At 41.1% G+C, this 24,789-nt stretch overlaps 1 protein-coding gene across 5 annotated transcripts in view; it reads right to left on the bottom strand.

Moving 5' to 3' along the window:
- The window catches only part of EIF2B3 (eukaryotic translation initiation factor 2B subunit gamma), a 107,549-nt gene that overhangs the window by 8,740 nt on the left and 74,020 nt on the right, over window positions 1-24,789 (bottom strand). For all 5 annotated transcript variants that reach the window (XM_081057476.1, XM_081057478.1, XM_081057479.1 and 2 more), the window contains 4 exons: window positions 18,975-19,102; window positions 17,215-17,405; window positions 15,067-15,144; window positions 14,402-14,550 (listed from right to left, as the gene is read on the bottom strand). In XM_081057476.1, coding sequence (XP_080913602.1) covers window positions 14,402-14,550; window positions 15,067-15,144; window positions 17,215-17,405; window positions 18,975-19,102 — 546 coding nt within the window. The remainder of the gene's footprint in view (window positions 1-14,401; window positions 14,551-15,066; window positions 15,145-17,214; window positions 17,406-18,974; window positions 19,103-24,789) is intronic.

Below are 24,789 nucleotides of genomic sequence, written 5' to 3'. Positions count from 1 at the left end.
TTGATTTCAGTTCTTTAGGCATCCCTGACCTAAATTCCATCCAATCTCTCCTCCTTTGGTCTGGGGGTGGAAGCTGGAGCTGGTCCCTGGGCTGACCCACCCCTCCTGACTCTCATCTGGGGCTATTTACCAAATTTCATTTGAGGCTCAGATCTCATGAATCTTCCTAGGAGATCAGCTGTGGAAATAATGGGTGCCCCACAACTCGCACTACAGACTCAGGTTAATCAAAACCATATTCATTCAGGAAAAAAAGGAAACTTTTTAAACTAGCTTCACACCACATAAAAGACTACTCTAGACTCTAAAGCCATACTCTTAAGAGTATCAGTGCTGATTCTTAGCATTTAAATGTGTTTAAAGAGCATCTTTATAGCTCCTGAAGGCTGGTGGGTGGGAGAAAAGGTCATTTGAAAATCTTCACTAGCATTTATTGTAGCATTTATTACATACCTACTCTATGCCAGGTACTGTGCCAAATACTCTATGTACACTATGGGAGTGACTTACAAATCTAGCTACTTCATCAGAAAAATCACCTGGGCAGTGTGAAAAATAACTCTCTCAATGTCCTGGCCCCCACCAATCCTTTTGGTAGATCTGGGGTGGGGGGCCTTATATATTTAAATTAGAAAAAGAAGCTTCCTAGATGATTGTGGGAGTATCATTTTTACCTCTGATGCAGTAAAAATAATGAGGTAACTGATTTAGAGAAGTTAAACCATTTACCCCAAACCACACAACTGCCAAATAGCAGATTCAAATCTTGGTCTGCCTACCTCCAGAATCCATCCATTTGACCATAACGCCATACAAAGAAATTAAGGGGAGAAAAGACTGGAGGAAGCCTGGAACTACCAAATTGCTTTTCTCAGCTGAGATGGCCTGTGGAAGGAGCACTGTCCTAACAAGGGAATATTCAGTACTTTTTTTTTTTTTTAAATTAAATTTATTGGGGTGACAATTGTTAGTAAATTTACATAGATTTCAGGTGTACAATTCTGTATTACATCGTCTATAAATCCCATTGTGTGTTCACCACCCAGAGTCAGTTCTCCTTCCATCACCATATATTTGATCCCCTTTACCCTCATCACCCACCCCCCACCCCCTTACCCTCTGGTAACCACTAAATTATTGTCTGTGTCTATGAGTTTTTCTTCCTCATTTGTTTGTCTTGTTCTTTTTGGTTTATATACCACATATCAATGAAATCATAGGGTTCTTTGCTTTGTCTGTCTGACTTATTTCAGTTAGCATTATACTCTCAAGATCCATCCATGTTGTCACAAATGCTCCTATATCATCTTTCCTTAATGCGGAATAGTATTCCATTGTGTATATATACCACAACTTCTTTATCCATTCATCTATTGAAGGACATTTTGGTTGTTTCCATGTCTTGGCCACCGTAAACAAAGCTGCAATGAACATTGGAGTACACGTGTCTGTATAGAGAAATGCTTTCAGATTTTTTGGGTAGATACCCAGGAGAGCGATTGCTGGGTCATATGGTAATTCTATTCATAATTTCTTGAGAAACCTCCACACTGCCTTCCATAACGGCTGCACCAGTCTGCATTCCCACCAACAGTGTATGAGGGTTCCTTTTTCTCCACAGCCTCTCCAACACTTGTTACTATTTGTCTTATTGATGAAAGCCATTCTGACTGATAATTTTTGACAAAGAAGCTAAAAACATACAATGGAGGAAAGACAGCCTCTTCAATAAATGGTGCTGGCAGAATTGGATAGCTACGTGCAAAAGAATGAAACTGGACTGCTATCTGTCACCATGTACCAAAATTAATTCAAAATGGATCAAAGACTTAAGCATAAGACCTGACACAATAAACTGCATTGAAGAAAACATAGGTACTAAACTTATGGACCTTGGGTTCAAAGAGCATTTTATGAATTTGACTCCAAAGGCAATGGAAGTAAAAACTAAAATAAACGAATGGGATTATATGAAACTGAAAAGCTTCTGCACAGCAAAAGAAACTATTGACAAAATAATGAGGCAACCAACTGAATGGGAGAAGATTTTTGCAAACAGTGCCTCTGATAAGGGGCTAATATCCAAAATATACAAGGAACTCATGAAACTCAACAACAAAAAAACAAACAACCCAATTGAAAAATGGACAGAGGATCTGAAGAGACATTTCTCCAAAGAGGATATACAAATGGCAAATAGACATATGAAAAAATGCTCAACATCGCTAATCATCAGAGAAATGCAAATGAAAACCACAATGAGATATTCAGTACTTTTAAATTAGAGTGAGGGGCAGCTGGAAGGGAGGAGGTGAGTCGGAAGGGTGTGTGCAGCCATTTAAACAAAACAAAACAAAACAACAACTAAGGAAAAATGCTCAAGCAACACAGGAAGCATAGGGGATGGAGAAGAGGGACATTCCAAGGACTGAAACTATCGATGCCCAGGCCATTAAAAAACGATTCTTCCAAATGCCAAAACTTTAGTAAAATGCAAAAAAGTTAAAAAAATCTAGCACTTTATGGCATTCTAGTGTCTTATCTCTATTCTTCTAGAAGGTTAAAGCCTGTGAGAAAGCAGTAAAAGGCCAAAACCACAGCACCTCTGTGGTGTGGAGTAGACATGGGCAGACAGTATCAGTTTGTTTTTTGGCTCAAACTCAGGATACACTCAGTGGGTGGGTATTAAGGGAATTTCCAGAACTTTCTAACTTGCCCTCTGCCTTAGGCAAAGCAGTCCAGTCAGATGGGGAAAATTCTCCCAAAAAGAATAGTAAAGAAGTATAGAAAGCCTCACATACACAGGCTCCTGGGACAGAGCAGGCTTACAATTGGCTAGTAGTTTGTCACTGAAAAATCTCGTTTCTTTTTCCAAGGGGGGATTAGGAGGCCTGCTCAAGGTTTTAAGAGCCAGAGAATGCAGGCGCTGGAGCTAGGCAAGGGGTAAACATAGTTAGCAGACAAAAAAGAGCCAACAGAAACTCAAGTAGCCATAATTAGAGACTTCTAACTGGCTATTTTGGAATCTGGAATGTAAGTGGGAATCATTTATGCATTTTTGGAAGGAAGCAGCTGGAATGACTGAGGCCAGATTTCCACAGCAATGGATAGCCTGGGTTCTCCTTATGTTTAGCAGGTCTGATTGAGGTCTTTAGAACCTCCCATATTGTTTGTCTTATCTAGTTTGTGTGTAACACCCTCTGAGACACATAAAGCACCATTGTAGAGTCTGAAGACGATAAGGAAAAAAGTGGGTTGATTGACAGGAAGCTGGGTGCTCTCCTAAGGCTCTGGTCAGGGGATCTGTGGAAAGCTTTGAGATGAACACCTCACAAAATGCTCAGTGAATGTGAAGCTCTTTTCTGCTACTTGTTTCTTCAGTTCCCCATTATCACTGATGCAGTCGCAAGTCACCTCCATTAGCAAGCTGAGGTACTTTGGAAAAATTTCAAGTCAATGTAGCTTTCCCTTTGTCTAGAAAGAAACTCCAAGATTAAGGATTTTCCTGGAAGTGTGTGTGTTTGCTCATAACAGGGAAAGGACAGATACTACTGTAACAACAAGCCCTCTCCAGGTTGCCAATCCACAGTAATAACTTTGCCTTTTTTTGCTCAGTGCTTAAAGTGGGAGGGGAGGTAACTTCCTATAACTCAAGAAAAGAACTGGCCCCAGCGCCAGAACTATAGTTTTTGCTTCCTAGTTTTAACTCTCAGCCTGGTATTAAGGACTCTGCTGTGCTAATGCCTGGCTGTGTTCTCTAAGAAGCTGCTCAGAGATGGCTAAGATTAATGGGGTTTTGGTCCTCATGTCTCCTTGTTGGGGTTACATTTTAAGCAAAGTTGCAGGTCTTGGGAAGTTACCCGGGAAACATTAATGCTCCAGTAGAGAGCAGTCCGTGAGAAAACACAGAGGTCTACAATAAGACCACTGCTTGGCCAGGCACATCACATCTCACCACAGGGAAGAAGCCCTGACCTGGGCAGCAATAATGCCTCCAAATATTCTCGTTCCTCTTCTGCCTTCAGTTAGGACTTTCTTCAGTTTAGTCCAGAAAGAAAGGGAACTCATGCGTCATTACACAAAACACTTTACATTCATTATGTAACTTAATCCTTTTGGCAAGCCTGTAGGGATGGTGGTATTTATTCTAATTTTTACAGAGAAAATTGAGGTTCCCAGAGGTTAAGCAATGTACCTAAGCCTACACAGCAGTGACTCTTCTCTGTCTGGGCTTCTGCCTCATTTGTTGACTGGGTAGTATTGGGCAAAGAACCTGAAACTTCTTAGTAACTCTGAGGACAGGCAGGTTCTTCTCTGGCGAATAGTTGGCAGGCTTTCTAAACTTACTCAGAACTTTGGGGGAGAAAAGAGTATGGACCTGGAGATCCATGTAGCTTTTCTAGGCATGTGACTAAAGGTCTGCTTTAGGCCAACTCACTACTTCAGCGTAAAGATGATGGCTGAGTCATCCATATCTACCCAGGCGCCAGAGACTCCTGGGTCCTCATCCAGTTATCACTCTAGATGAAGAACCATGTATAAATTTTAATGAAATATTTCAGGCATAGGAAAAAGTCTAGAGAATATAAAGAACTGTGTACCCACCAAAAAGCTCAAGAAACAAACAATACGGCCTGTTGTGCATCTTTCTTTGATCACATTTCCCTCCTTCCACCCCATCAGAAGTCTAACCACTATTTGATTCTGGTGCTTATTGTTTTTAAGCATTTTTACCACATATGTTAGTAGACAATAGATATTGTTTTGCATGTTTTAAAATTTTATATAAATGCTATCATTCTCTATGATCCTTCTGCAACTTGCTTTTTTTCCCCTTCAACATCATATCTGTGAGATTTATCCATATTAATTCAATGTAATGAGATAGAATAGTTGAAGAAATATCTCTCTTCCTTCCTGTCTCTGGGCACTCTTGCTCTTGTGTTCTCTAATTAAAATGTACTAGCTCCAATGCGCAGGCTGAAAATTTCCTCCTTTTAGTTCTATGTGCCTCCCTTCATTATATAAAGGTGTAGTGATGGGAAATGTCTCCCTTCTAAGAAATCTAAGTCTTTATATTGCTTAAGCAGAGGCTAAGGAAAAGATGGGTTTGGGGGGGAATCAAAGTAAAGATGTAATGACCTTAAAGAATTAAGCTATTCTCCATCTAAGATGGGTTTAGTTCAGATGGTACAAAGGTAGGGAATGAACCAAAAGTCCTAAGGAGCTCCTTAGGTCCAGGGGAATCTTTCCAAAGTTTCATAACTTGGTGTTTTCAAGCGTGTGACTGAATTCTTTTAACACATGGACAGAATTCTTTTAACAGTTATGCTCTTTTGCAACTCTAATTACCACAGACTAATTTATATTTAAGGAAGTTCACTTTTACACTTAACTTACCCAGTTGTCAATATTTTGTTTTAGTTCTTACTTGGCTATATAATGTCTTCAAGTAGAGTTTTCCAGAAGATTCATGAGTGACACATCTCCTGAGCCCTGGAGTATTTTTGATGATTTTATATTTCAACCATAACTTGACGAGCTATAGGATTCTTAATGTCACAATCTTTTTCCCTCCAAAATTTATAAATGTTTTACTGGCTTTCAATGTCGTCATAGAAATGTCTGAGGCCAACCTGATTTTCTCTCTACTATGTGCCTCAATAGTTTTATTCTTTCAGTTCTGTGTGACTTGAGATTTTGCAAAAGGGATGTTTGCCATTTCTGCTTTGATTTACCCATACCCCTATTCCTAATGCTGGTTGAATCTTTGTGTTCTCTTTGGATCTGATCTAAATTTCACTGCTTTTGGCAGATATTCCTTCGTCTGTGTATGGGTATGTGAGTTATTTAGTTTTTTAATATATGGAGCTTCCTTTTTTTGGTTGTTTGTTTTCATCTTGGTGAGTTTTAAGAAGTGAAATATTTACTCCATGATTTTTTTCTAGAAGTAGACAGGGCTGTCTTGACAGATACTCAGCTAATTACAGTAGGGGCGTTTAAATCAGGCATCTCAATTTTTCCGGGGGATGGGTGGCTCAGTTGGTTAGAGCACGAGTTCTGGGCAACGGGGCTGCCGGTTCGATTCCCACATGGGTCAGTGAGCTGTGCCCTTCTCAACTAGGATGAAATCAATGAGCTGCCGCTCAGCTCCCAGGTGGTCAGATGGCTCAGTTGGTTGGAGCGCAGGCTCTCAACTACAAGGTTGCCAGTTCGACTCCTCGACTCCTGCAAGGGATGGTGGGCTCTGCCCCCCACAACTAAGATTGAACACAGCACCTTAAGCTGAGCTGCCACTGAGCTCCTGGATGGCTCAGTTGGTTGGAGCGTAGGCTCTCAACCACAAGGTTGTCGGTTGGACTCCTCGACTCCTGCAAGGGATGGTGGGCTGCGCGCCCTGCAACTAACAACGGCAATTGGACCTGGAGCTGAGCTGCGCCCTCCACAACTAAGATTGAAAGGACAACAACTTGACTTGGAAAAGTCCCGGAAGTACACACTGTCCCCAGTAAAGTCCTGTTCCCCTTCCCCAATAAAATCTTTAAAAAAAAATAAAAAAGGACTCTCTATTTTTCATTCAGTAAATACTTATAAGGTATCTAGTATATAAAAAGTATTCGGTGTTAAAAAAGCACAAATGCATATGAAAAATATTTCTGTATTCAAGGAATTTATAATCTAGTTGAGGAAAAAAGAAAGATGGAATAAGTGTCATGTGAGCATAAGTCAAGTGTTACGGGTACACAGGGAACACAGAAGTGGGGGAAATAATTTCTGTCTCGGACAATTCAAGAAGGCTGCATATAGGAGTTGGAATATGAATTGGACCTTGAAAGGTGGGTAAGATTTCTACAGGTAAAGCTCTCTAGAGAGAGGCAATTCAGGCAGAGTGATTATCAGGTACAAAGGGTAGTGGAAAAGTAAGGGACCCAGTAGGCAGGGCAGTCAGTTGAGTGTAGGTGAAGAGGACACGCAGGGTAATAATGAGAAGCAGTATTACCTTGTTTGGCTCTGAGAGCTGCCCTTGCTGCCTCCAGAAAGCATGGAAAATCTAGGCGAAAACCCGGTTCCCTGGCCTGCCTGGATGTGAGGGTGTTACCCTAGAGGCTTGGGTTATTCACCTTGGACTAGGAGGAAATGCAGGAGATGTTGCTCAGGCCAGAGGCCAAGGGTGTACAACACAGGACTGACACTGAAGTCTTGACAAGGAAGTTTTCACTAGACTTTGGATTGCCAAGCATCAGCTGTCATATCAATTGGAAGAGGTAGAAAAGGAGAAAGACAAGCAGGAGGCTTCTCTGCAGTCTCGCCTACACCTTCCCCAAGGTGGTCCTGTTAGCATCTCTCAAGCCCTGAGGACCTTGGGCAGGGGTCCAGAAAGCTCCAGCCGCTCACCACTGCTGGCAGAGACAAGCAGACCAAGTAAATGAGAAACTCCCTCTGGACAAATTCATGTTCCTATTCTATCACTCAGTCCAGATGTAATCAAGTCTCACATGACTGCAATTTAATTACCTTTTCCAAATTTACCGTAAGTAATTAAAACTAAATGACCTGAAAATAAGGGAAAAAGTTCATATGGGATTCAGGATGTCTGATCTTATCACCAGGAGCTCATTTGAGGGGTTGGGTAATCCCTAATGGCCTTTCTGGTCATTAACCCTATGTGGTCTATAGCTTTACCTCAACTTTTTAAGTTGGAAAATAGCAGTAGCTGCTATCTAAACCTTTATTGTTTCCCCAGCTAGAAACATTATTAGGCCATCCAAGATTATACCTCCTCCAAAATAGCAATTGACTTTGGGGTATCATGCTAGGCCTTTTCTATGACCTTCTCTCATATAAGCAAGCTGGAGTTTCTTAGGGAGCCTTGGTTTCCTCACCAAGTCTCTTCATGTCAATTCCGGACACTAACACAGGACTTTGGAGAGGTGCTAGAGAGCCACTCCTTTGTCTGCTCACCCACAGGAAGGGAGGGAGGGGGAGGATGCTAATTAGAACAAGTGGGAAAGTTATGGCACTGTCTTTCCTGGAAGGTCTAAGACAAGATGACACAGTGGAAGTTACAAAGCTTCGTGAGCTACTGTGGAATTACTGTGTTTCCCCGAAAATAAAACCTAGCCGGACCATCAGCTCTAATGGGTCTTTCAGAGCAAAAATTAATATAAGACCTGGTATTACATTATACTATATTAGACCCAGAATTATATTATATGATATTATATTATATTGTATTATACCCAGTCTTATATTATACTAAAATAAGACCAGGTCTTACATTATTTTTTGCTCCAAAAGATGCATTAGAGTTGATGGTCCGGCTAGGTCTTATTTTCGGGGAAACATGGTAGGTGATCAAATGGACAAAGACACACGTAGTTCTTGTTTTCAAGAGAATGCTGAGCCCTGTCAGTCTCACACGGGAACCTGGAATGGGGCATGGAGTAGCAGGAGTGCAAGGAGAGAAACAGTCCGGAACGCCACAATTCATTCATCTGTAAAACTGCAGAAGTTGAGCTGGATGACTTCTCAGGCCCATCTCACTCTAACATTCCCGGACTCAGTGTTGGAGCTACATCAGGAGAAACCCTGAAGTTCAAACTTTATTCTAAAGGTAATGGGGAGTTTTCAAAAGGTTTTGAATAAAACTGGGACATGATCAGAGATATCTTTTAGGAAGACAATGCTGGCAACAGGCTACCTCTGTGAAATGAGATAAACTAATGATGATGATAAAATAACAGCTAACACTCTACGTGCCAAGCACTGTTCTAAGTGCTTTATGTCTATTAACTCATTTAGTACTCCCAATAATCCTGTGAGGTAGCTCAGTTTTTACTCCATTTTATAGTGAGAAAATCAGGCACAAAGTGGTAAAGTCGCTAAATGACCAATAAGGGACAGACCCAGGATTCATTCTGGCAGTCTGACTCTAAAGCTCATGCTCTAATGCATAGGATTAGATGGTGGAAGGGTGGATTTGGAAGAAAAAGAAAAATGGATAGGAAAATAAGTTAGAAAAGGCCGCAGTGATTCAGAAAGAGGTCTCTGGGTCTGACCTCTCCTAACTTCTAATCAAACTGGCTGCTAGATACTCTTACACACCTGGATGTCCTATAGGTTACTTCCAAACTCATGTGCCCTACACAGGGCTTATCTCCCCACAGATTTGCTCCTCCCTCACCCTTCCTCATCTCATTGAGTACACCACCACCTACCCTGTTTCCTCAACCAGATCTGGGCTTCACCTACCAACTGGCCTCTCTCTTACCCTATATATATTCCTTTCTTGATCATTCTAGTCAGTCTCCTTAGATTCCTTTTCTTATGTCTAAAACTGCAAATGTTCCCCAAGGTTTTGTCTTGGTTTCTTTTCTGTTAATGCCACACTCTCCCTGGTGATCTTATCTACTCCCTCGGCTTCAGTTACCACCTCTATGCCGACCATTCCCAAATCTGTACTTCAAGTACAGGCTTCTTGCCTGAGCTCCAGTCCTGCACATCAAGGCTGTCTGCCATGAACTCAACTTGTCCCAAATGGAACTCATCATTTCGCTGCCTTCTCTTTGGTTGGCCGCTCACAGCAGCTGGCCACTGGCCAGCTCACTCTGGCCACTCACGCTGGCCACCAGCCGCTCATGGCAGCACACGGCAGCCTGTGGCAACTCATGATAGTTGCTGGCCATTCACCACTCATGCTTGCTGCCCGCCACTCACGCCAACCTCCAGCTGCTCACGGCAGCCCAGCTCCAGGGAGAGCTGTTGTTCACAATTTTAGTTGTAGAGGGCGCAGCTGACTGGCGCATGTGGGAATCGAACCAGCGACCTCCGCATTAGGTCCGGTGCTCCAACCACCTGAGCCCCTGGGTTAGCCCTCTTTTTGTAGATTTTAACTAGGATTATTTCAGTAGTCTTCCTGCCTCCACGTTTACCCTCTTCAGAGCATCCTCCACACTGGAGCTAAAATGATCTTCGTAAAATGTGAATTTAATCACGTTATTCCTTTGCTTTAAACTCTTAAACTACTGTTACCTATTAAACTCCTTAGGGGACACTCCATGACTTGGCCTTTGTCCATCTATTACAGCCTTGTGTTTTCTTTGAATTCTATATTGTAGTCATTATGAATTGTTTACCATTCTTTCATATAATACATATTGAGTTCCTGTAGGCCCTCAGGATAGAACAGTGAAACAGAAAGATAAAGTACTTACATTCTCAAACTAACATTTTACTTGGAAAAGACAGGTACATAGGTAAGGCCAGACAGTGATAATGTTACAAAGGAAATAAAACAGGTTGATGCAACCAAGTTTTGGGATGGATTATGTCTGATAGGGTAGTCAGAAAGTCTCTTCTTAAGTGGTGAAATCTAAGCTAAGATCAAAATGAGGATATGTTTCTGAAATAAGATAATGCTCTCTCACACTTCATACTCTTGATATATCTAGAAGATTCCTTTTGCCAGCCTGTGTGATTCTACTCAGTTTTCTAGATTCAGTTCAAGAGTCATTTCCTTAATTAAGTCTTTCCTGACTCTTTCTTCCTTTGTGACCTTACAGATTTCAACCACAGCACTTATAACTTCTTATTGCATATAGCCTATGAGTTCCTTGAGGGGAAAGATTGAACCTTATGCATTTTATGTCTTCAGTGGCCTAGCAGTCTTCAGCACAGAGTGGGTCCTTAAGTGTTTGAAGAAAGAGTGAAATACTCGAGACAGGTTTCTATCATCAGTAGGTGTGCTAGAGCCAGCTTGTTCCGCTTGGGAGAGCTGATTGTTAGCGTCTATTCACAACTCAGTATTCCCTGATACCACTGGTGATAGTGTGAGAATTTACACCATGGTGATTGGCAAATGTTACAAATCAGGCCACTTATTTTTTCCTTCAGAGAGCTGGTGGTTAACAATTTATCAGCACTCCACCAATAGCAGTGCACTCCAGAATTTACTTTTTTTGGCATTTAGAGTTATATATGCATGCAATTTAAAGCAAATTGTTCTGAAGGTTTTATTATAAAAAATAGCACTTCCCTGTTCCCGCTATTCATTTCCCTCTTCAACTTCTTTTTGCTGAATATTTCAGTATTTACTTCCATGTCTCTAGGTAATAACATGCTGATATTACTAGTTGATTTTTCAATTTTAGTCATACATATTCCTTTCTTGATCATTCTAGTGATCAAGACTTCCCATAATGGAATATGAGGATTTAGCTCCCCTTTCTTCTCCTACTCCTTCTTTCCCTTCCTATCTCTCATCCTTTTAATGTAGTTATAAGCATAATTTTGGTCAATAGTCAGTGTTTACTTCATTATGACTAGGTAAATTCTATTTCATAGTTGAGCCACACAGCAAACTATGGTGCCTTTTCCTTTCTTTTCTTTCTTTTTTTTTAAAGTTTATTGGGGTGACAATTGTTAGCAAGTTACATAGATTTCAGGTGTACAATTCTGTAATACATCACCTATAGCTCACATTATATATTCACCACCCAGAGTCAGTTTTCCTTTCAACACTATATATTTAGCCCTGTTTACCCTCTTCTAGAACCTCCCCCTGCCTTTTTTTTCTAGTACAACTTTTTAAACAGAGTTAATAACTGTTTTGCTTTTGTTGGTGTTCTATGTTGTTATTAATTCAACCCCAATTTTTAGCTAGTTGTCTAAATCTTTCAAGATGTATGTATCTGGTCTCTTATCAGTTTCATCTTCCTGAATAAGTCTTTCTTGGATTCCATTCTGGGTTAACTGCTCCCTTTGTGCTTCATGCATAGCTGTCATCCTTGGATCTGCCTTCACTATCATCTTATGGATTTTTTTTTTGCTTTTTTTTTGATTTGCATCTGTTGTTTCTTATCTATCTCTTTTTGGTTTATTCTTCATTTTGGTGGAACACATCTTCTAGAAAAGTTTTGGAGACTTTTCCTGTCTGAAAATGTCTTTATTTTATTGTCACACTTTGCTTGGGTGTAGAATTCTAGGTTCAAATTAATTTTCTCTTTAGAATATTGAAGGCATTGTTCTATTATCTTCTAGTTTCCATTGTTGCTACTGATAAGTCCAAAGCCATTCTGGTTCCTGATGAGTTGTCCATGACCTATTATATTTTTCTTTGTAAGTTTGTAGCATGCTTTGTTGTGAATGTTCTGAGATTTCTAAATGATATGGGTGTATTTATACCCATTGTGATAGGCACTTAGTAGATCCTTTTCTTATGTAAATTTGTATCTTACAGTTCTGGGATATTTTCTTACATTATTTCTCAAATACTTTCCTCCTCTAACTTCTCAACTCTCTCTCTCTCTCTCTTTATTCTTTTCCAATTCTCTTTTTACTGAACTCCTATTCAGATGTTGGGCATCATGGACTGGTCCTCTCATTTTCTTATCTTTTCTATGTTCCATATTTTTCCCTTTTTGCTTTACTTTCTGGGAAATTTCAGATTTATCTTCCAATTCTTTTATTGAAGTTTTCCCTTTTGTTATCATATTTTTAATTTCCCAGAGTTCTTTTTCTGTTCTTTGAAATGACAGATTATTTGAAAGTATTTTTCTCTCCATGTAGTCTCTGTTTCTTCTAAGCTGCTTTTTACTCTCTCTCTCTCTCTCTCTCTCTCTCTCTCTCTCTTTCCTTTTTTAAAAAAGATTTTATTGGGGAAGGGGAACAGGACTTTATTAGGAATAGTGTGTTTTTCCCCAGAACCCACATGAGCTCCAAGTCAAGTTATTGTCCTTTCAATCTTAGTTGTGGAGGGCGTAGCTCAGCTCCAAGTCTCCAGTTGCCATTTTCAATTTAGTTGTGGGGGGTGCAGCCCACCATGCCATGCAGGAGTCGAACCGGCAACCTTGTTGAGAGCACGCGCTCTTAACCAACTGAGCCATCCCGCCGCCCAGGAGCTCAGCAACAGCTCAGCGGCAGCTCCTTGTCTTCACTCTAGTTGTGGATGGCACAGCTCACTGGCTTATATGGGAATCGAACCGGCAACTCTGTTGCTCAGAGCTTGCTCTCTAACCAACTGAGCTATCCGACTGCTTCTCTAAGTTGCTTTTTTCTATTTGTTTGATTTGGTCTCTTTCATGATAGAGGCTTTCTTTAGATCTCTGGTAATCTTTGATTATCTCTTCATATTTAGGAGAGAATTTGAAAACACTGATTGGAAGCTCTAAGCACAAGAAAATAATTTGTCATCCATTATTTTTACTATAGAGTGATTTGACTGGGCTGTTAAAAATCTCTGATGTAAATAAATTCAGGTTTTTCTACTTGGGCTGGTTAGATTTGCCAGAGAAGATTCATCCATACACTTGACTAAAGGCTTTAGGCCTTGTCAGGGTTCTAGAAGTCAGTCACATAGTTTGGGGAAGGGCAAATCTTAGTGGTCAATATCTCTATGATCTCTAACTTTTCTGGTTTTTTAATATGGTACTTCCTCCCTCAGTCCTGTCTATTGTCTTCCATTAGTCACTCTTCCTAAAGAGCAAAGGCTTAACCTTTAGCTCTATCCCTATGGAGCTCCTCTCCCTAAAATGCTTCTCCTCCACCCTCACGGGCAGCTGTGAGAGGTAGTTCAGCTTTCACTGGCCTTGCAGTCATCCCCTATCCTTCTCTCTTATCAGTTCCTGGACATAGAAATCAACAGGTGTCAGAGCTAGAACCAACGTCAGGCTTATCTAGCATAGTGGTTTTCAAAATTTGTTTTATAGATCTGCTTTACATCCTATAGGAAGGATAAGTGCCCTTTCCTCACTATATTCCAAACCATTTTATTCATAAAATTTATCTTAAGAAAAAGTCTGCAAACCTTTCTAAAAAGTCTGAAAACCACTGATTTGGTAATATCCTTCCTCTCTTCCATCACTTATGCTTGCTTTTTTAAAAAAAATTTTTTTGGCTTGTTTTTTATATAAGGAAAAACCTGAGGTCTATGCAGAGAAAGAATCCTACTAAATATCACTCAAGTTTTCTTACTCCAAGTTCAGGCTGTCATAAACCAAGATTTTAGGACACTATGAGATCTCAAAATGGTGGAAGATTCTCTGTAACTTGTAACAGAGAAGCTCTCTCTCAGAAACTGTGGCTTATATGTTCACTCCTCTTAGGCCTCTGCCTTCTTCAGGGCTTCTCTGGATACTGAGATAAGGGAAGGTGACCCTTAGATATTGACAGTGTCTTTCCAGCACTGCCAGTGGCTCACTACTATGACCATCCCATCAAGTAGGATACCAAAGCAAGAGAAGGCAAAACCAAGACCTCAAAGGGCCAAGGTACTATTCTTCCCTTCATCCTTCTCCCCTTCTCCCCCTTCCCAAGCTGAACCCATTCCTAGACTGTGATGGCCCCCAAAGCCTCCCAGAGGTACCAAGGGCATTGCCTTAAGTAGGCATAAGGGGAAACATACCCTTCCTCCACGGTGACTGAGTTCATAAGAAGGCAATTGGTGATAGTCACTCTATCTCTTACGACACAGGATGAACCAATGACTGAGTGCTTAATGGATGACTTCTCTCCAACCTGTGTATCTGGCCCAATGAGGCAGTCAACTCCAACCTGCAAAAGGCAAATATAAATTCTTGTCCATTCATCTCAAGCAACTGCAAACCAACCCCCCCAGATCCTTTGAGCCGGGGTCTAATGGTATCTTTCCGCAGAGACACTTCAACAAGAGGGACCATCACCAGTATTTTTCAGGGCCACAAGGTCACATAATACCTGAGACCAACTCAAACTTACACACTCATGCACTTATGTGTTTAGATGTGCTCTCTTGAAGAAGAGTGCTCAAATCAGGGTAAGAAGAGGGAGAGATATGGAAAGCTCCTGTGCCCGAGTCCCAAGACTATAATGGATCTTCCTTCCAGGGTTTGTGTAGCTGGGACCAGCACCTTCCAGTCAGTCTTCTAGAGCACCTGGGCTAGAAGGTGAGACTTTATAACCAGAACCCAGTTGGGGTTTCCCTGGGGCTGATGAGGTTCAGGGCTTCAGAGCCCAATCCAGCTTCATAAGGACAAGCCTCAATGCACCCAGAGATTGTCCCATACCTGCCCTGCCCAAGATAGCACTTACCAAGTGTTTGCTGACAATCTGGGCTGATGAATGCACCAGTGATTCTTCTGGACAGAGATCAGGTAGCAATTTGAGTACCTTGAGAAAAGAGGTTTGGTCACTAAAGTAAAAGCAGAAAACACCTGAAAGCACCTTAGGTAGAAACTAATGGGCAGTCAGAGTCATGGGTAGTTTTCAGGCATAGCTTCCTGTCTGGATGAGGCAGAGCAGGAGGCTGCTGCCTTTTCCCTAGGACAAGAATTGTTTATGCAGCAGCTTCCAGTGGTGTTATCCTAAGTTTCCTAGCTGAGAGTGTCCTCTCTAAAAGTAATGCCATGGCCCCCAGCTGGGAGGTGGTGAGACAAGCCCTTGAGATACCCAGGCAGCACTTGGAAGAGGAGGACTAATGAGGGCGAGGAACATCCTGAGTCCTGACCATCGTCATCCTAGATTTCTGCTCACCTGCTAGACCACGGTGGTCACGTGTGAGTGAGGATGGGAGCAATGTCAGAGAAATTCTATAGTCAGGACAGACCCTGAGAAGGCATCCATGTTCTTCACCAGCCAAAATAAAATCCTGAAGGGAAACTTCCCACATTCTCTCTCCAGTATGAGAGAATTGAAAAGGTTATGGGTATATAGAGTTTTAGCTCCGGACCCGCGAGGAAGGCACAGACAGTGTGCCTGTGATTCTCTAGCATGGGCAGAATGCTGGCCAGCGTACTATGTGTGGTGGCCACACTGGCTGAGGGAGGCCTTGCCAGGACTGGCTACAATGGTAATATAAATGCTAATCCCTCAGTCCCCAACCCCGAGATCTCCTCTATTATACTTCAACCAAGGCCTTTCAGGCCTGTCTGCTGTACAGCCCTTGCTGGCACTTCAGAAGATACTTCTCTAGTCTCAGGCTGTCCATGGAGTTGCTTTCCAACTAGCCTGCGAGACTCTAGTCATAGAATTAAAGAAAGAGAATAAAAAGTCCAATTAAGGGAGACTCCTTATAGCTCTGACCCTAAGTTGGGGCTAACTTTACCCAGGACTGCCCTGGGTAAACATAGGACCCATGATTTCTCATAAACTCTTGGGCTTGGATTCCATTGGATCGATAACCAATCCAGGTTGAGGCCACCTTGAGGTCTGGGGCTGGGGCTATATCTATCATATGGTGTGGGTCCTGAAGATTCCTAAGCCAGGTTTTCTTCAGGGACTCAATCCCAACCCAAATCTTCAACAATTATCTTTTATCACTCTGTCTGACCTCTCTAACCCCACCCCCCAGCTTATACCTGCACTGACAGATTTCACAGGATTCTCTCAGGAACCATGTCAACAGCTATTCTTTTTAGCATCTCATCCTCAAAGTTCTTGAATGCCACCCCAATGTAGTTTCCACAATTATCTATCTTTTCCTATTCTCCTTTTAATCCTATACTGCTTTGTATTTCCTTTCCATGGTCTCATCATCCCTCCCTCCTAAAACCTTCCTCCTGAGCCTGCTACACAGTAAAGAGCCCCCTTACATCCTTAGCCTCTTCACTGTCCCCCTCTCCATCCCTTAACTAAACTAAAACCTCGCTTGTTTTTCACGGCACTGTTTCCCCTTCAACAGAAGCTACTCATTCTCCGTATCTCATAAATCTCAGGGTTAAGAGAAGGGGGTTAGCAAGACTCTTTACTCTCTAATGATGTTTCCAGATACTTCTCTCTCAAAGTCATTCTTTCCTTGAGGTTTTGCCATCTGGCTACTCTATACTCTGTTCCTTCACCTTCTTAGGAAAGCCTTTCCTGTGTGCTTACGTTTGCTTCATCACAGCAATGATTATGCAATATTTATCTGCTTGTTTATGAAGTACTGTAGATATCCGCATGCTGAGCAGAATCACAGAAAGCTACTGAACCCAGAGACTATGAATCAGACTTCGTGGAGACCTTAGCCTTTCCCTGGAGTCACAGAGGCTCTGCCTTGACGGACCAGGCCCTCTGCTTTCACTTTTGCTGGACCTGGGCACCACAATGGTCCACCTTGACATGCCAGGTCCTGATCAACCTTTGGAATGAGAGGGAATCTGAGCAAGTCACTGTGTACCTAATGAACAAACAAGACAAAGGACTCAGTCTGTTTCTGGGGTAGGAGCTCCCATGATTTCTCTTGTAAACTCATCCTCTCACCTGTTTGTTTGCTTCTATGTAGTGTCCCAGGGTGCTTACTCGAAAGCAGAGCCCCTCTTTCATGATGTGGACATAGCAGCGCACCTGTGATCTGGACAAATCTTCCCATTTGTCTCCTCGACAGACATTCCAGCAGGCATCATAGGGAGCAAAGGTCTGTGTACTGGTTTCTTTTATAAAACTGTAAATATCTTTAGAATAAACACCCAAACAGAGCAAGTGAATGAGAGAGACCGACACAGGGGATATAGACTTAGACAAGTTTTGAAAGAGGGTACAACTCACACCTCTCTCCCTGGAACTCACCCATGGAGCATGAACCCGGGGGAAATCCAACTAAAACCTGAAAGACTAAGTCAAATTAAAAGAGGCAATGTGCCTTCTTGTACGTTTGAAATATTGTATGATACAAAAATGCTTAAAAAGAGGTCCTACAAGCAAGTTTGACCAACATCAAGTACTACTAGGCAAAATAAAATAGATGACTTGTAAATCATGAAGTAACCCAAGCAAGTGTCCAGGCTTCAGTGACCAGCCATATTGTGGGGCTAGCCTCTATTTTCATACGTGGTAGTTGTGCTATGACAGAAATAGCACAGGACTTGATACCTGGGCCCCAGTTTTTCAATTCTTATAATAATCATTTGAGATCTTTTATTTTGTAAGAAAACTGGGGCTTAGAAGACTGAGTACACCAAAAAGCAAGCTAAATCAATCTACATATCACAAATTGGGGAGTATGTTGTCTAATGTCAAATAAAATGTACTGGGCCGGCCCGGTGGCTCAGGCGGTTAGAGCTCCATGCTCCTAACTCCGAAGGCTGCCAGTTCGATTCCCACATGGGCCATTGGGCTCTCAACCACAATGTTGCCGGTTCAACTCCTCGAGTTCCGAAGGGATGGTGGGCTCCGCCCCCTGCAACTAAGATTGAACACGGCACCTTGAGCTGAGCTGCCGCTGAGCTCCCTGATGGCTCAGTTGGTTGGAGTACAGACTCTCAACCACAAGGTTGCTGGTTCGACTCCCACAAGGGATGGTGGGCTATGCCCCCTGCAACTAGAAACGGCAACTGGACCTGGAGCTGAGCTGCGCCTTCCACAACTAAGACTGAAAAGACAACAACTTGAAGCTGAACAGCACCCTCCACAACTAAGGCTGAAAGGACAACAACTTGACTTGGAAAAAAGGCTTGAAGTACACACTGTTCCCCAATAAAGTCCTGTTAAAAAAAAAAAAAAAAGTACTGTTTTTGGGGAAAAAAAGACTGAGTAACCTGCCTCAGGTGACAGGGCTAATAATTTATTTGATAAATATATTTTTTCTAGGCAGGGATATGAGAGCAAACAAGGCAGACTTCGCCCCTACATCCTGGAAAGGAGACAGTCTGGTTGGCCTCTGGTTGGACTGTAATTATATACTCCTTCACATTTCTTTCCTTGACAGAACAAACTAAGTTAGTCAGAAGTGGGGCTGCCCAGAGCCTGGAGAACAGGGGAACTGAAAAGTGGGCAGAGTTAAAGTCAAAATAGTCCAGTGAGGAACACAGCCAAACCAGAGCTATGAACCAGAGGTATGATTAGCTTGTCCCTGAAGAGCACAGTGATAGGATCTGCTTGCATAAGCTTACCCAGATCTCAGAGAGTGGCATCAGCTAGCCTGTCTTGCCTGCTGGCTAGACAAGGATATGTTGCCTTGAGGTAGGCTTCTTTTTCCAAGGTGCTGCTAACCCTACCCATATTGCACCAACCCAAGCACTGACCTAAGGACTTCAGCTCCTTTTTCTTTAGATCCTCCTCTTTTTCTTCTTGTCCTTGTTGTGACGAAACTGAGGAGAACTGTTTTCTTACTAGATATGGAATCAGTTCACTTCGGATGGAAGTGATCGACCTAGGAAGAAAGAGTGGGCAAATAGGAGAAATCTGATTATTTGGATCTTCTGTGCATCCAAGAAAAAGCCAACTTCCTTCTGGTCATGCCACTTTGTGACTGACAGAGATCAAAAGTGGCATGGATTTGGCAGTTCTGGAGAAGCAGCAGATCTAAGTTCTCTATCAGCTTCAGACTGGAGGTAGGAGGATAGTGTACTGAATATGGGAATCCCTTCCTCTGATCTATGCAGAAAACAGTGTTTCACAAAGTTCCATCTACATGGTATGTGTGAGTGAGCATGTGTGTATGTATGGTGCCTTGATTCTTAATTGGCAATAACCCATGAGAAGGTAGAGTGCTCTGGTCTTTTGAAAAAAGTTGTTTAAAAAACATTACGAATTTTTCTCCATAAAGGCCTTGCATATCTTCTGTTAGATTAATCCTAAGTATATTTTTTGTTGGTATTATAAATGGCATCTTTTAAACAATTGTTTTCTTCTTGTTGGTTTATAGAAATTCAATTTATTCTGCATTTTGATTTTCCAGCCAATTTCCTTGTTAAAAAGTCTTGTTAATTTTAATAATTTATTTGTAGATTCTGACATTCATACCAACTATGAAAACAACAATTTTCTTTCTTCCTTTCTAATCCCTATATCTTCTATTTTTCACTGTCTTACCATATTGGCTAAAATCTCCAATATAATGCTGAATAGAAGCACTGATAGCAGTCATCCGTATTTGTTCTTGATTTTAAAAGGAACGTTAAAAATATTTTATCATTTAGACTGATGATTGTTGCAGTTTTTTTCCATCATCGAAGTATCATTTATTGACTGTCTTGTATGTGTAGATATTGGGGTTCATGCTTTATAGCCAATAGACGGCACATGCTATAGGCTTTTTTTTTGTGTGTAGATATCCTTTATCAGATCAAGGAAGTTCTCTTTTATTCCTAACTTGTTAAGAGCTTTTATCAATGAATGGGCATTGAATTTTATTAAAAAATTTTTTTGCATCTATGGACTCATATTTTTTCCCTTTAATCTGTTGTGGTGATGACTTTTTTTTCTACTACTAACAGTTGTGTTATTCAAAGACTGCACACATGGGTTCTGCTCTATGCTCCCTCATAGTAAAGGGGCTATAGGCAATTCTTTTATTCTTTATGCAAATTATCAAATTTTACAATTATAGGTCATTCTTAAGTTTCTTGCCTCTCATTTTTTCTTAGCTTTTATGGTACTACTCTCCTTGTTTGATTTAGATTCTGCCAATTTAAAATCCATTCTAATGACTAAGAACTTCTCATGCAGATTTCATCCTCCCATCTACTTAAGAGTGGGCTTCCTCACATTATAACAGTTGTACTCATTTACCAATGGCTAGCAAAGAATTTCCACAACAAAATTAACTTCAGTTTACTTTTATGTAATCAGGTTAGTTTAGGATAGCACTGACAGAAAATAAGATCAAAGATCAATGCCTAAAAGAACTTTCAGAGGCAAAAAAAATTCCTGCACTATTTTTACATCATTCAGATACTAGCAGTAAGTAACCTTGGCCAAGAGCCTTGGAGCTTTCCTTCATTTTGCCTTTTTTGGTGTCACGGAGTGTGGTGTTTTCTGGTGGGTATTGAGACAGGATTTTTGGTCTAAAGGACCAGGAATCTGTAATGGGAAGAAGTAACCTGATCCTTAGTACAACAAATATGTTTTTGATTTATACTGAGCAAAGGAAATGAAAGCACAAAGGGGTGAGAGACTAGCAGATAATTTTTAGTTTTCTCTCTCACACTTTGACCTTTTAGAATTTTAAACCACTAATTAATTTATTTGACATTTAACAAGCACCTACTAATATGCCAGTAACTGTGCTTGGTCTTGGAAATACACCGTTTCTGACTTCAGAGAATTTGTAATCCAGTGGACAGTAGCCAAATTATTAATTTAAGGAGGAGGGTAGAAGGTGAGGCTGATTAAGTGGGTAATGGAGTCAGATCATGGAAGCCTTCTGTGGCAGTCTGGAAAGCCTGAACTGAGAAGCCAATGGTAATTTTTAAGCAGGCAAGTGACATGATCAGTTTTATTTCTTAGTAAGATCATTCTTGTAGCAGTGGAAATAGGCCTGGAATAGAGAGAATGAAGAAGACGGTGGTCAGGAATGAGAAGACTGAAGTCAGGGAGACCAATTACAGATTCTAAAAACAGCCCTATAAACCTGATTGCTGCTGTATATACTTCTCACCCCCTCCCCCAGCCCCCATTCAAAGAAGCTCTGCAGGCTGACACAGGACCACACAGATGGAGTGTAGGTAGGAGGCAAGACAGAAGCGGAGGCTGAGGAGGATAAGAAAAATTATGAACCCTGGAGCTACACAGTTCATGGTTTTTATCATTTTTAAAGGATCAAGTCTAACATCTTTGAAACATTCTGTGTAAACTGGAAGCTCTTGTACTGAATTACAATGTGATTTTTCTCCTGATCCTTTGATAGAGATTAAAAATTTCCATATGAATACAAAGAACGAAACAACATTTACTCTTAGCTCTTTTTCTCCTCTTTTAATGTGCCAAAGCAGTGTGGGTAGCAAATGTTCCTTGGCCCCCTCTGGTGGAAAACAAGTCAGTTTCCTTTGAAGAATGACAAAGCATGGGCAGCTGGGGGATCTCAGAGCCATGATATTTACATTATGGGCCAAACAGAACTGTCACTGCAAGAAGCAAGCAAACAAACCTTGGCACACAGCTCCTTTAGGCACAGCCCTTTAAAGGCGATCAGACAGTGATTTGAAGGGAGGACATGAGGCAGTCCTGCCAGGTCCCACCTGCCTCTGCTGGCACTCAGCGTCAGGTCAGTTCCCATAATGCAGCTGTCTTAGAGCATAATGGAGGACAAAATGTATTCTTCCTGTTTCCTACTCAAAGTAGAGGCAACTCAAGGCTGTGCCAAGAAGTGGGACAGGACACCGTGAACCACTGTGAACATCCTGACTTTGGGGCTGAAGACCAGCAGCTGGATCCACCGCCCTGGGCCTGGGCAACTCCTTTCTCCCTTCCCTCTTAAACACAGCCTTCCCAGAAACACCTGCCTTATGAAATTCTAAGCTCCTAAGAAATAAGAAATCACAAAGGAGAACAACAGACTTGACTACTAGCTGTAAATAAAAAACTCCACCAAATTAAAAAGACAAAATAATTGCTACAAATAGGACAAAAAGATTACTATCCTTAACAAAGAAATAGTAGATATAAATGTTCAAAAATATTGTTAAATAAATAAAAATTAAAACAAGATGCAATTTCTTCCCCAAATTGCCAGATTTAAAACAATTCTCATTACTATTAAGGATGATTTGAGACAGTTACTCTCAAACAAAGGTAGTCAGAATATAAGCTGGTAAAATCTTTTCTTAAAAATAATTGTTTGATATTTGGTTCTTCTCTAGTTCTATAAATAACATTAAGATATTTTGAATTGAAATGTTCAAGAGAATCTTTAGAACATCCATCTGTATTCAGATTGTATTCAGAAATGGATTTTAAAAAAAACCTTCGAAAACATACGGATATCCTTTTATTTTTTAAAGCAAAAAATAGAATCATATTACACTGAAAATATACACTAATACTACAACTTGCCTTTTCTTAAGTAAATATATCCGGAAATCTTTCCATATCACCATATACTTCATTCTTTTTAATAGCTGCACAATATGGACATACCATAATGTACTGTATTTAAATTGTTATAATTTTCCTATTATGAACAATGCTGCAAAGAACATTTTGCAATGAATGTTTCCATACTTTTGAGTAAATATTTCTGTGGGGTAGATTCTTGGAAGAGGAACTGCTGAGTCAAAGAATGTAATTTTAAGTTTTGACAGATTATCAACTGCTTGCCCCTCAGAAAGTTTATACAGAACACTATAAGGGAATTTCCCTACAGCTTTGCTAGCCTTATCACAAAATTTGAAAATCTATGCCATACGACAGATGAAGATCATATTCTAAAACTGTTTAATATGGGGCAGCCAGTTAGCTCAGTTGATTAGAGCACAATGCTCGTAACACCAGGGTTGCCGGTTCGATCCCTGCATGGGCCACTGTAAGCTGCGCCCTCCACTAGATTGAAACAACTACTTGACTTGGAGCTGATGGGTCCTAGAAAAAACACACTTAAAAATAAATAAATAAAAGCTTTTTTTAAAAATAAAACTGTTTAATATGCATTTTGTATTTATGAGTGATAGCAGGCATCTTTCATAGGTGTGCTAGCTTTTTCTACAACTTTTGCCCATTTTTCTATTGTCATTTGTCTTTTCATTATTAATTTTAAAGTGCTCTTTGTAATTTAGTATTTGGGCTACCCTGGTATTGCAAATATCCTCCCCCTCCTTTGTTGTTATTTTTAGACTTTATTTCTTCTCCCCACCACGCAGAACTTTAAAAATTAGTGGGGAGGGGTGTAAATGTCTAACTAGTATGTTGCTTTGTACACCTGAAACTAATAAAAAAATTGTTATTAGTCAAACTTATCAATCCTCTTTTTATTTATTTTTTAATGGCTTTTAAGATTTATGTGATACTTAGAAAGCGTGGGTGAGGTCTAAAATCACCTGGTAATAGAAGCAAAGTGCCTCAGTGCACAGGTAGACAAGCAGGTCGTCATCCAGATACTAGCATCCGAGTCACACTGTAGCAGGCCTCAGCAACTTTTGTCATAGTCTTGTTACCCCATGTACTACTTCCTTGTGCCCATGTATTACTTTAGCTGGTAAATGCTTGGGACAAGGCAAAGCTGGTCAAACCGGTAATGATATGGTCAGATTGGCAATTTAGAAAGCCCTCTGGTTTTGTGGAAGGATGGATTAGAAGGGAAGAGTCTGGAGGCAAATGACTAGCAAGTTGAGATATGACTTGAATGTTAGCTAAAAATCAATATTGAAACAGTAAGTAAATACATTAGGCCATTAAATTCTGCCCAGTTTTAGGGATGGGTTTTGCCACTAAAGTAAATCTGAATCACTGATGTAAGCTCAGTCCAATAATCCTTCAATCTCTTCCTTCAACCCACTGCTGCTGGAGTCTTTCTAAAGCAGAGCTGTCATGATACTGCCTGAAGTATCCTTTCCCCATTTATTAAGACTGGGATCTCTGACTCATTTTTTTTCTCGTTTCGTAGTACAATTTTCTCAAGCTTATAGAAGACAATGGCATATGATATTTTGTATTCATCTTAGCATCCTCAGCCTCCAACACAGCAATTAGAATATATTTGGGGGGGACGGCTGCCAATTAGCTCAGTTGGTTAGAGTGCAGTGCTCTTAATAACAAGGTTGCCGGTTAGATCTCTACATGGGCCACTGTGATTGAAACAGCTACTTGGCTTGGAGCTGATGGGTCCTGGAAAAACACTTAAAATAAATAAAAAAGGGGCCGGCTGGTGGCTCAGGTGGTTGGAGAGCCATACTCCTAACGCTGAAGTCGCCGGTTCGATTCCCACATGGGCCAGTGAGCTGTGCCTCTACAGCTAAGATTGTGAACAGCTCTCCCTGGAGCTGGGCTGCTGTGAGCAGCCAGAGATTGGCATGAGCTGCCGCCGGCTGCTGTGTGCTGCCATGGGCTACCGTGTGCTGTAGTGAGTGGCCAGCAGCCATTGTGAGCAGCCGTCAGCCGTAAGCTGACGACCGGTGACCAACT

The sequence above is a fragment of the Rhinolophus hipposideros genome (genome assembly GCF_964194185.1).
Source record: "Rhinolophus hipposideros genome assembly, chromosome: 8".
Taxonomy (NCBI): domain Eukaryota; kingdom Metazoa; phylum Chordata; class Mammalia; order Chiroptera; family Rhinolophidae; genus Rhinolophus; species Rhinolophus hipposideros.
The sequence above is the reverse complement of the archived record's forward strand: the minus strand, read 5'-3'. Positions and strand labels throughout refer to the sequence as shown.